The 13,073-nt window shown below is 38.2% G+C and overlaps 1 protein-coding gene across 1 annotated transcript in view; it reads left to right on the forward strand.

Annotated features, from left to right (window-relative positions):
• BBS7 (Bardet-Biedl syndrome 7) overlaps positions 1-9,052 on the forward strand; it is a 43,170-nt gene extending 34,118 nt beyond the window's left edge. The window contains exons 17-20 of the mRNA XM_030564261.1: positions 565-674; positions 770-873; positions 5,731-5,854; positions 8,536-9,052. Of these exons, the coding sequence (XP_030420121.1) occupies positions 565-674; positions 770-873; positions 5,731-5,854; positions 8,536-8,672 (475 nt within the window). The 3' untranslated portion in view covers positions 8,673-9,052. The remainder of the gene's footprint in view (positions 1-564; positions 675-769; positions 874-5,730; positions 5,855-8,535) is intronic.
• The last annotated feature ends 4,021 nt before the right edge of the window (positions 9,053-13,073 follow it).

Below are 13,073 nucleotides of genomic sequence, written 5' to 3' on the forward strand. Positions count from 1 at the left end.
TCATTTTTTGTGCGCATGGTGTTTTGCCGTGTGCGCGGGGTTTAGGATCTGTGTGTGCGCACGCGCGCGCACACACACACACACACACACACACACAGCTTAGAGGAAACAGTGATATTGGAGCGTGTTAGGCACTCATATTATGGTGTCAGAGACACTGTAATAATTTAGATAGCTAAATAGAAGTCAGGAATCCTAGATACTAAACTGTGTGCCAGTTTTTTGACATGCACACACGCACGCACATATAAACAAACCCTGCTTCCTCTGTGGCATAGGAAATCTATAAGAACAGCCTATGTTTTCTGACTGTCTTGAGAGAATGGTGTTCTATGGTGTAGCCAGATTGACAGGATTGAGCTCTGGATAGCGAGTGTGATGAAATCAGTTAATGAAATATTCTGATAGCTAGTCTGTGGAATAGCTTTAGGGATGGCCTCTAAGGAGGTTGTGCTTCATCCCCTGACTAGAGGGTGGGGAAGCCCTATTTATCGCTTTAAAATGGAAACCAAGTGCACTGGCCTGCCCTAACTCTACTTCTTAAATCTTTTTTTGTTTTGGCAGTAAAGGGGAGGGATTTTTCAAATCTGACAACATTTCTACCATATCCATTCTAAAAGATGTGCTCTCTAAAGAAGCCACCAAAAGGAAAATTAATCTCAATATATCATATGGTAAGATCTTTTTTCTCCTCTACTTCATTTTATCTTCTTATGCATGAAATGCATTAAAAGTATTGATCTGATTGCTAATTTTTTGTTCCTACTAGATATAAATGAAGTATCTGTGAACCACACATTAAAACTAATCCACCCGAAACTAGAATATCAGCTACTGTTGGCCAAGAAAGTTCAGTTAATAGATGCTTTAAAAGTAGGTATCTGATCATAACTTCTACTATGGAGAAGGGAGGGGGGGGTTGTTTTGTTTTAGGATGGCAGTGAGCAAGATGCATGCCATCACTGCATTTGCAGTATTTCTGTTGCCAGGACTGCTGTTCATGTATGTTGGTTATCAAAGAGATTTTGATAAAGAGAACTCCATACACCACTTGTATTTGAGCTTGACTAGTGAGTAATCTGTTTTAATGATTGATCAGTTATTTGTGACAGCTTTTTAAATATAGCTACCTCTTGCTACCCTAACACTGGTTCTTCAGCTCCCTCCTTCTCTTCCTTGGCTCCAGATAAACTAAAATAGAACTGGTCTTTAAACCAGAAGATAATCACCTGCAGCAAAAGATAAACTAAGACTCTTGGGGTTCTGCACTGCTATCAGCAGGAAATATGTGGCAGTTATTCAGAAGTTATTAATCTTTGACCCTGGAACCATGTCAGTAATCATTTGAAGGTGGAAGTAGTCTGAATTGGAGAAATGATTGATGTCCTGCATTTACTAGTCCTAGTACACATTTTTAAGAACTCCCTTTAAGGATAGGCTTGAAGGGAGAACTGTATCTTTTCTGTGGCTACACAGAAATCTAGGCTGTTCAGAGTGTTACACTGAATAGGCATCCTTCTAAAGATGCAGATCTATAAGAAATGGTGGTTTATTCTCCTGTACAATTGTGTCAGACATCTGTCACACCTGATATATTTATCTGGCCTCCACGACAAATGCAGATTCTGCAAAATGTAAGCCTTAAATAAATTCGTAACCCATATGATTACAAAAAATGTAAATTTCCAATTGTGAATCAAGCATAGACAGCTTTAAATGTCTCTAAGAGGTGTAAACCATCCCAATTGTCTCAGTCAAGTGTTAATTCTGAAATCCAAAGATGACCTTTTAAGAGACAAATTTTCAAAAAATGTAGGTGTTTGTGTGTGGCTACACAGTTACTACAATTGTGTGTGTGCTGATCAGGGAATTGCATGTGTAAATAGCCAAATAAAGAGCAGCAATAGCATCAGTTCTAAATGTGCCTAAGTCAGTTTCTCCACTGAAGCCCTAGGACAGCGAGGAAAAACTATGGTTAGATGTGGGAGGGTAGTTGTGGTATTTAACTGCTGTCCACAGTACCACAGCAACTGTCTGCTTCTGCTGAAATAATCCATAATTAATAGTTAAAGTGTTGATTTGCCTCTCCTTCATTTTTGGCTGCTATGATGGGGAAGTCTCTGCTACCTATTCTTTCTTAAGCCTCCTTTCGCCCTAGCAATAAAATCTCCACTGCCTTCCTGTGTTACTGTTCATAAATTTCTCAAGCAGCAACAGAGTACAGTTGACATGATTCTTCTTTATTTAATTGCTGTGCAGAGGACTGTGTTTTGATCAGTTTCATGGCTGCTAGTTTAGTTAATTTCATTTGCGCTGTTACCTTTTAAGATTAAAAGCAGCTGACCTACTGGAGCTCTGTTTCTGTACACTAATGAAGACAGCACTGCATTGATTCACATTTCAAATATTTCCTTTACAATCATACTCACTAGAAACTTTTTTAAAGGAAAGCTTTCAATTCTGTAATTTAAAGTTTTCCCCCTCCCCATGTGCTAGTTGGCAAATGGATTGTTTTAACCTCTTTCTTAATGGTCAAATGCCACAAACTCAGCCTGGAATCTGAATCTGGGTTCTCTGGCTATTTAATGTCCTACAACTGTGGTTCTCTCAACCAGGAGTGTGTGTACCCCTGGGGTAAGCAAAAGCCCTCCAGGGGGTGCATCAACTCACCTAGATATTTGCCTAGTTTTACAACAGGCTATATAAAAAGCACTAGCTAAGTTAGTACAAAGTAAAATGTCTTACAGACAGACAGTGTTTTTACTACTCTGTATACTATACACTGAAGTATAAGTATGATATTTATGTTCCAATTGATTTATTTTATAATTATATGGCAAAAATGAGAAAGTAATATTTCAGTAATAGTGTTCTGTGACACTTTTTTTTTTTAATTTGATTTTGTAAACAAGTAGTTTTTAAGTGTGGTGAAACTTGGGGTATGCAAGACAAATCAGACTCCTGAAATGGGTACCATAGTCTGGAAAGCTTGAGAGCCACTGCCCGACAATAAAGGTTTTTTGACTTGAACTTTATTAACAATTCTATTGATATATGAAGAGAACCTGGCTCCCTTTTTCATTTCTGTGTTTGGTTCTGTAGCACTAACAGAAGTGAAATATAATAAAGGTTTGTTGCCAATCAGCAGGCATGACTTGGAATAATATATAGGTAACCGCTCTGTTAAGTGCCATTTTACATAGACATTTTTCTGAGGACTGTCTCCCTTGAACATCCCAGTTAAATACATGGAGAAAGTTCACATCTCACAGCACTATTGTTTCTGTCTGTTGGGGGATTCAGGCGGCATAGCATCAGGTCATGTTGAGAAGGTTGTCTCTTCAACCAAAAAACAGATTTTTTTGTTGTTGTTAATGAAAGTTTAGGTTTAGAAGAAATAGATGAAAATACCAGACAAATGGTGGTATAAAATGCTAGTGAGTAATAGTTTTAGTCTGTCCTCTTAAAGTGTCAAGAAGAGTTTAAGCAACTGTTCTTTCCTTATTTCATGGTATCATGTTGTTGTTGTTTTTAAAAACACTGTAACTTGAAATGAAGTCTGTTTGTTTTTAAACACTAATTATAAATAGTTTCAGATACTCTACTTGCCCTAGATTCCTAGAAGACCCACTGGCAACTTTTTGTGACTTCTGCAATCTAACTTTTCTACCTTTTTCCTCTTTTAAATGTTTTCCCCTGTTTCTGTGCGAACAACCAAACAGCAATGGGAAAATGACTACTAAATTGGAAAAATGGCACTGACTATATGCTGTGTGCCCAATTCTAATCCTATTGTAGTCAATGGAAAGACTTTAATTGATTTTTAAGGGGAATGGGATGAGACCTAAAGTGCTGTCATTGCTGCACTGTGTAAACAAACTGAAAACATAGAGAATTTGTAGCAATAACAACTCCAATTTTTAGATAAAGTGTGTGTGTGGGGGGAGTGTTTAGGGTTTTGTTTTGTTTTTTAATTGGCTCACCCTTTAACTTTTTAGGGTGGTGAATATATCTCTTGGCTACTAGATTGTTTTGTTTAATTTTTTATATTTTATTTTAATATATGTGGCAGCCAAAAAAAACCTTTTGAAATAATTTTTCCATCCCCTAGCACTCAGTTTGCATCAGAGGGAGAGTCCCATTCCTGCAGCCAGAAAAGAATAATGTCTGCATTTAGTCTAAGAAATGATTAAATATAAGGAGGGATGCGGGAGTATTGCTCATAATCTTAACTTAGTCTGAAAGAATAAAGGATAATTTGAGCCGAGGTCTTTTTAAATATTTTGTTTTCATATATTCCAGTGAATTGTCAGTGTAAAGCAAGATTATGTAGTCTTTGATGGAGTTCTTTCTCCTAACTACTTGAAAATGTATTTCTGTTCTTTCTGTGGACTTACTGACTTTAAAAAGTGACTATATAAAAATGACACTTTCTTACTCAGCAGATTTGATCTCTGGGTATCCTATTATCTGATGTTGGTAACCAAAATATGTTTTGGGAGTTTTATTGCTTTTTACCCTTTGCAGTCTTGAAGAATCAAGAAAGTTGAAGGAAATTGAGCAGTTTTTTGTTCCTTCTTGTGAAATAACAGAATTGTCTATGTAATTATTGGCACTTCTGAACACCTATATAACTTGGGCCTAATTTGTCCTGGAGAACCTTGCTTACAAGTGGTGATCGAAGGGCGGGGGAAGGGGAGAGAATCCATCTTGATTCTCAGATTACAGAGTTTCTGAGGCTGTCAGCTAGAGAGAACATCTTTTTAGTTGTAAGCTATGCCTGTTAGATGCAGAAATCAATGGGAAAAATACACAACTCCACAATGCCACTTTTAGTTGTCTATTTCTGCAGTAAAACAACATTGTAAGATAACTATAATACATGTTGTTAAAATTTTATGTTTAGGTTTTTTTTTTAAAAAAGTTACAGGACCAACTTCTTATGGAGTCAGTTACAGAGCCAGAAGATAATGAAAATTGGGAAAATTCTAAGATTTCAGGTGCCCCAATTCATTCTCTTTGAATTGGCCAGGACAGGGTGAACTATCACTCCTATTTTTGACAGCCAGTAGTTTCTATGTTGAATTTTTCAGTATGAGTTCCTGCCTTACTATAGTATTCTCTACATTGGGATATTGCGGTTTGTACTTTTACTCACTTCAGAAAGCTCCAAAATCCAAACTGATTTTGTAGCGTAGAAATGGCCCATTGAAGTAACTCCAAATGCTTGTTCACTTGATGATTCCTTCGTCAGTCCATAGACTATTTCTAAAAAATGTGAGCAAACTAGTATTTAAAAGTAACACCTCTAATGTGGTAGCAAATTCTGAGTAGGATCCATTTTCACCTGGTGATATTGTTTCTTATTCTGAGTTCCCAGAAAGACACCAAAATCAGATTGAAAAACTCGGTAAAAGATCACTGTTCAGTTCCAAACCACCAGCCAGTGAAGAAACACTGATGAACTGTGAAGGAGAGTCATATTCTGCTGTTGTTCAGAAATGGAAGCTGTAACACAGGAGATTGAGAATCCAGTGTTAAAAGTGGGCAATACTGTTTGGAACTTAGTGAGAAGAGGGAGAAAATTACATTTCCAAAGTAGTAAGAGCAATTTTGAAGGACTGTCTGTGCACTGCCTCCTGTGAGGTCTAAACTCCATTTTCATTTCTCTTAGGTTTTTAGAGTTGACAGCCTTTAATTCTTTTGTAACATTTTAAAATCTATCTGAAGGAGTTGCAGGTTCATGAGGGAAACATGGACTTCCTGATACCAGAGTACCGCTGCATTTTAGAGGAAGCAGACAACCTTCTTGAAGAGTACAAGAAACAACCTGCACATCTTGAGAGACTTTATGGTTCGTTCATTAATAGAGCTTTTCTCTTTTTTAGATTCTTTTTCTTTACGCTAAAAATATTAACAGCCAGAGAGAGAGAGCGCGCGCAGTAGACAGGATAAAAATATAGTTTTGAGTTTTCTAGTAATAGCACTAGACTAAATTGGCAGGTAGGTACAGTCAAGTAGCACTAGGAGGACCAGTGGATCACAGTGAATATGCATGTAAAACAACTCTTCTGGGTAAACTTCAGAGTCTGAGTATTACTGCAGATTTTGATATTCTGAAATAAAAGTAAAAGTCAAATTATGCACTTTGCATTTGTTCTTATATGTATGTCAATAATACTAAGTACACCACTTAGGAAGGAACAATCATTTCCACACATACAAAATGAGAAATGACTGCCTAGGACAGAGTACTGTGGAAAGTGATCTGGGGGTCATAGTGGATCACAAGCTAAAGATGAGTGAACAGCGTAACGCTATTGCAAAAAAAGCAAATGTTATTCTGGGATGTTAACTAAGAGGAGTGTTGTAAGCAAGACATGAGAAATAATTCTTCCGTTCTACTCCGGGCTGTTGAGGCCTCAACTGGAGTATTATGTCCAGTTTGGGGCACCACATTTCAGGAAAGATGTGGACAAACTGGAGAGAGTCCAGAGAAGAGCAACAAAAATGCGAAAAGAGGAAGCCCCACTGTATGCAGCTGAAGCTTGGGGCCCCGAGCCCTGCCACCTGGGGCTGATGCCAAAGCCTGAGCAACTCTGCTTTGCAGGGTCTCCTGTGACATGGAGCCCCAGGCAGTTGCCTTGTTTGCTACCCCCTAACAATGCATCTGAGGAAGTGGGTATTCACCCACGAAAGCTCATGCTCCAAAACGTCTGTTAGTCTATAAGGTGCCACAGGATTCTTTGCTGCTTTTAAAAATGATTAAAGGTCTAGAAAACATGATCTATGAAGGAAGACTGAAAAAATTGAGTTTGTTTAGTCTGGAGAAGACTGAGGGGGGACATAACAGTTTTCAAGTACAATAAAGGTTGTTAAAAGGAGGAGGGAGAAAAATTGTTTTTCTTAGCCTCTGAGGATAGGATAAGAAACAATGGGTTTAAATTGCAGCAAGGGCGGTTTAGGTAACAATTCCTAACTGTCAGGGTGGTTAAGTACTAGAATAAATTGCCCAGGGAGGTTGTGGAATCTCCATCATTGGAGAACTTTAAGAGCAGGCTAGACAGACACCTGTCAGGGATGGTCTGGATTAGTGGTTCTCAGCCAGGGGAAGGGGACCCACTGGAGGGCCGTGAGCTGGTTTCAGGGGATCCACCAAGCAGGGCCGGCATTAGAGTTGCTGGGGCCCAGGGCGAAAAGAGGAAGTCCCACTGTATGCAGCTGAAGCTTGGGGCCCCGAGCCCTGCCACCTGGGGCTGATGCCAAAGCCTGAGCAACTCTGCTTTGCAGGGTCTCCTGTGACATGGAGCCCCAGGCAGTTGCCTTGTTTGCTACCCCCTAACACTGGCCCTGGCTTTTATATGCAGAAATACAGTTGTGGCACAGGCAGGTCATGGAGTTTTTTATAGCATGTTTGGGGGGGCCTCAGAAAGAAAAAGGTTGAGAACCCCTGGTCTAGATAATACTTAGTACTGCCTTGAGTGCAGGGGACTGGACTAGACCTCTCATTGTCCCTTCCAGTCTTATGATTCTGTATGAAACTTTTCAGAAACTCAAGAAAGATTCAGAAGAAAACCTTTGAAAATGAATCAATGAGATCTAAGGCAGTGCTGAAAATTCAGGAGTTGGATTATTCTAATGAGATTCATGCACTTTATTTAGTGGAATGCTAAAACCGAGAGATGACTGTTTGTTATAACCCCAATTCAGGAATGCATCCTTATTCAGGACAGCTCTTCAACACGTGCTTAACTTTGGATACGTGTTTTAAGGCCTGTTGACGTAATATGGAAAGTGCTATCCTGATCAAAGATGGATTTAAGCATGTCCTTAAGTTCTCTCCTGAATCAGAGTCTGTCATTGTATTTACACTGAAAGTCAAAAGTGAAAGACATAGTGAAAAATATAAATACAAATTGTAGATATATAAAATTGAAATCTGATTTTTCTACTAAAGTGCTGAACTTGCTGGATCAGAATTTCTTAGTAATACCAGTAGAAAATTTTCAAGGACTGACTGATTCACAATGCACCAGAAGCCTTGCGACCCTATAGATCTGAAAATTATCCAGTGTTGAATGGAATCTTTGCATATCTGGATCTTGAAATCTGTAAAGTAACCACTGAAGCTGCTCACAGCACATACACTGTCACACCAGCAGATTGTATAGGTTTCAGTAAGCCTACATACACAGGCTGTTAGTTGAATAACATATTTTAAAACTTTTTTTTTTTTTTGGTAAGCAATTTTCTTTCTGTCCTAAGAGCACCTTCTGCTTGAGATGCAGGTAATTCAAAGGCAGAAATGCTGTTATTTGGAATGTAGCTGAAACATAAAGTATTGTAGGCTCCCACGGCCTCTGGTACTTCAACTGTAAATGAATTTTGAAACATATAGTATTCAACTAAATAATTTTAGCTCTATAATCTAAAAGAAAGTCAACCATAATTTAACTCAAATTACATTAACTGTAGTTTTCTTTTAATAAAAATAAAGCAAAGACTAAACCTTGTCAATGAACATTATCTTTGCAGGTATGATTACAGATCTCTTCATTGATAAATTTAAATTTAAAGGCACAAATGTGAAAACCAAAGTTCCTCTTCTTCTGGAAATTTTGGACAGTTATGACCAAAATGCACTGATTGCATTCTTCGATGCTGCTGCCTAAACTAGAAGAAATGAAATACTGGGACAGTTTTCTTACAGATGTGAACCAGGACAATCAGATATTGAATATTTTTAATTTAAGTGCTTTTAGTATATCTTGATTTGCTTTTTATGTATCTAACGTTTTGCTGTGTTGACAGTTCTATAATGTGGTCCTGTACTTGTATTTATTACAGTATGTTGAGAATTTCAGCTGAAGATAACTGTAAAGCCTGTTGCATATAAAATATGTTTACTTGAATACCAAACATAATAGCTGAAGAAAATTGTGATATGATCAGGTGCAAAGACTTTTTTTTTTTTTTTTTTGAAAATACTAACTTTTATTACTCTAGTTAAACAGGACATGGGAGAAGATTCCACAGTTGTAAGAGTTCTAGAGAAACAAGTCTTTGTGGATTTGGCATCTGTCTAATATTAAATATATTGGGGGAAATTAAGAAAGTAACAATTGAAATGTATAGCTATATCAAACTTTAAAATACTCACTGTATATAGAAAATGATACAATACTGTAAATTACCTGTATGTTGTATATATTATAGATATTGAAGACAATTTTGTATGTAGGAAGGGAAAGAGGTACTCAGTTGCTTTTAAGGGTAATTAGGTGTATAACTGCATTATGTTGCATAAGCTATCTAGTAAGTATAAAATTCTTAAGAATGCATATAAATTATTGTATATAGTCTTAGAAGGGATTGAGTTAGATTGCCTCCATACTGCTCCTATGCCTGAAACACTCTCACTGTCGCAATCGATCAGGCGCTTACCCTCTTTGTGGTTTTTTTCCCTTCAAAACCTTCCTGAAAACTTTCTATTACAAAGTCCACAGTCTCTAATATCTTTTAGTAACAATGGCATCTCCTATCTCTCTCAAAGCATTTTTGAGAGAACACTTTTCTGTCCTATGGATTTAGATGGTAAGCATATTAGGACAGGAAGACTAACTACTTTTGTCTTGTACAGCATCAGTCATGCTGTCTGTGCCTAACAAAAAATAAATCTGTTTTCAATGGGTGATATTGCATTTAATTATTTACACTTGCTTAAATAGCCAGTGCAGTTATGTAGCATACCAGATGATCCAGAGGCAGTGATGGTGAACTGAGCCTTATAGCGTCATGGAGTGATGCCTAGGAGCCTTCCTCTAAACGTGTAGCAAACAATTATGTTTCTATCCCTCACGTTTGCCAAGAAAAAATTGAAAATGTGATCAAGTGTAACTGATGCGGTGATATTTGCCAACAACCTACATCAGCTATTAGAGACACAGAGGAAGCTGCCTTCCCTCACACCCACTACCCAAAAAGTCAGGATGCTCTGCTAGATTGGCTTTCCCCATGGTTGGAACTACACCCCTCATGTCTCCACTTCTTTGCTGCAAATCTTCATATTATGGTCATTCCTCTCCTTTTTTATATCTGTGATTAGCAGTGAGATAGTTAAAAGTTGACACTTGTGTTAAAGGTATGTGTTAAAGGTTTGTCCTTAACATGCAATCAAATACCCTCCCAGAAAAGTTACAAGATAGCTTCATCTTCTACAAGTGCCTGAGTCTCCTTGCTATTTTTTTCACTTTTATAATAATTTTTATTGCATTTTTTTTCCTGTTCCCTGCTATTGTGTGAAAGATCCACTCAAACAGAAGCCAGGCTTTGATCCAGCATCAGGATCTGACAATACTGTTCCCTGCATGTGTTCAGAATCCCATTGTACTAACATAGAGGTCTGCAGGAGCAAGTCAAAATTGACTGCCTATACCAGCATAGTCCTGAAAATGATTACATAAAGTGCTGTCAATTACACAAAATAATGAGAGAAGAGAAAATGGTTTTTCTCATTAAATTTCTTGTTAATATTTAGGATGTTTTTAAACAAAAGTAGTTTAACAATTTTCAGATAGTGGTGTGGTTTTTGGAAGTTGAAAACAACCCTGTAAGTGTGGAGGCTACTATCAAGCCTCTTGGATCTGGCTTCCTTTACTTCCTCATATTCTCATTAACCCCACCACTATGTAGGAGGCAAGCAACTGCGTGCTGGTTTTGAACCTACTGTTTCCTTTGCTGATGAGATCCAGAAGTTAAAAAAATCAAACAAACTGAGCAGTTACAATTATTCCAGAACATTAAAAGTACGGATGAAGAATTGCCTGCTATAAAATTTAATGGAAAGACCATGCTGAAAACTAGATCAGATAGTATTTTAAAATAATCATTATTTTCTAGTTATTCGTGTTAAAATGACAGTTAAAAGGGAAATCAGGAACCTATTTTGGGTCTCATTTAACATGATCAAGATGCAAAGAGTCTAAGGTATATGTACTTTGCTGACATATGCTTTTGTTCAGAAGGAATCCATCCAAGCTGACAAAGAATGTACCTGATGGATGTAGTTATTTACACCTTAAATGACTGCTTCTTGGAGTCCTGGAACCAACAAGAGGAGAGGCAATTCTTGATTTATTCCTAAGTGGAACACAGGATCAGGTCCAAGAAGTGAATATAGCTGTAGTGCTTGGTAATAGTGACCATAATATAATTAAATTTCACATCCCTGTGGCAGGGAAAACACGAACAGTGGCCCAACACTGTAGCATTTAATTTCAGAAAGGAGAACTACCCAAAAATGTGGAGGTTAGTTAAACAGAAAATAAAAGGTACAGCACCAAAAGTAAAACTCCTGCAAACTGCATGGTATAGAGCCATAATATAGGCTCTACTTAAATGTATACCCCAAATTAAAAAACATAGTAAGAGAACTAAAAAAGAGCCTGTCAGGGTCTCTCCCACTTTGAACTTTAGTGTCCAGAAAGTGGGGACCTGCATGTACCCCTCTAAACTTAATTCCTATCTTAGATCTTATAGCGCTGCAACCAACTAGAGATTTCGGTGTCTAGTGCACTTCTTGTCCCCCCCACAACCTTCCCTGGGGAGACCAAGACCCAACCCCCCTTGGTCTTAAAACAAGGGAAAATAAACCACCCCCCCTACCTTTCCCCTCCCAGGCTTTCCCCTCCCTGGGTTACCCCGAGAGAGACTGTGATTCAAACTCCTTGAATCTTAAAACACAGAGGAAATTTACCTTCCCCCCCTTCTCTCCCTCTCCCCGACTCTCCCTGAGAGAGAGAGACTGATCCCAACTCCTTGGATCCTAAAACAGAAGAATCAAGCTTTTCCTCCCCCTTCTCTCCTTTCCCCCACTAATCCCTGGTGAGTTTAGACCCAGTCCCCTTGGGTCTTACACAAGGACAAAATCAATCAGGTTCTTAAAAAGAAAAGCTTTTAATTAAAGAAAGAGAAAGTAAAAATTATCTCTGTAAAATCAAGATGGAAAATGTTTACAGGGTCTCAGCTTCACCTAGACCAGAGGGACTCCCCCTCCCAGCTTAAGTATAAGTTACAGAAACAGAGGTGAAATATCCTTCCAGCATAATACACATTTGCAAATAAAGAAAACAAACATAAATCTAATCTGCTTTCTATCTATTACTTACTGTCTGGAACATGAGACTGTTTCAGTAAGATTGAAGAAATCCGGTTGCATGTCTGGCTTCTCTTAATCCCAAGAGAGAACAAAGAACAGAACAAAACAGCACAAAACAAAGACTTCCCTCCACCAAGATTTGAAAGTATCTTGTCTCCTGATTGGTCCTTTTGTCAGGTGTCAGCCAGGTTCACTGAGCTTGTTAACCCTTTACAGGTAAAAGAGACATTAACCCTTAACTATCTGTTTATGACAGAGCCACCATGGCTAAACAACAAAATAAAAGAAGCAGTGAGAGGCAAAAAGACATCTTTAAGAAGTGGAAGTTAATTCCTAATGAGCAAAATAGAAAGGAGCATAAACTCTGTCAAATGAAATGTAAAAATATAACTAGGAAGGCCAAAAGAGAATTTGAAGAAGAACTAGCCAAAGCCTCAAAGAGTAATAGCAAAAAAATGTTTTAAGTACCTCAGAAGCAGGAAGCCTGCTAACTGACCAGTGTGACCGCTGGATGACTGAGATGCTAAAGGAGCACTCAGGGACAATAAGGCCACTGGGGAGACACTAAATCAATTCTTTGCATTTGTCTTCACGGTTGAGGATGTGAGGGAGATTCCCAAACCTGAGCTGTTCTGTTTAGGTGACAAATCTGAGGAACTGGCCCTGACTGAGGTGGTTTTGGAACACATTGATAAACTAAACAGTAATAAGTCACCACGACCAGATGGTATTCACCCAAGAGTTCTGAAGGAACTCAAATGTGAAATTGCAGGCCTACTAACTGCAGTCTGTAACTAATCATTTAAATCAACTTCTCTATCAAATGACTGGAGGATAGCTAATGTGATGCCAATTTTCAAAAAGGGCTTCAGAGGTGACCCCGGCAGTTACAGGCTGGTAAGCCTGACTTCAGTAC

This window comes from Gopherus evgoodei, chromosome 5, assembly GCF_007399415.2.
Source record: "Gopherus evgoodei ecotype Sinaloan lineage chromosome 5, rGopEvg1_v1.p, whole genome shotgun sequence".
Taxonomy (NCBI): domain Eukaryota; kingdom Metazoa; phylum Chordata; order Testudines; family Testudinidae; genus Gopherus; species Gopherus evgoodei.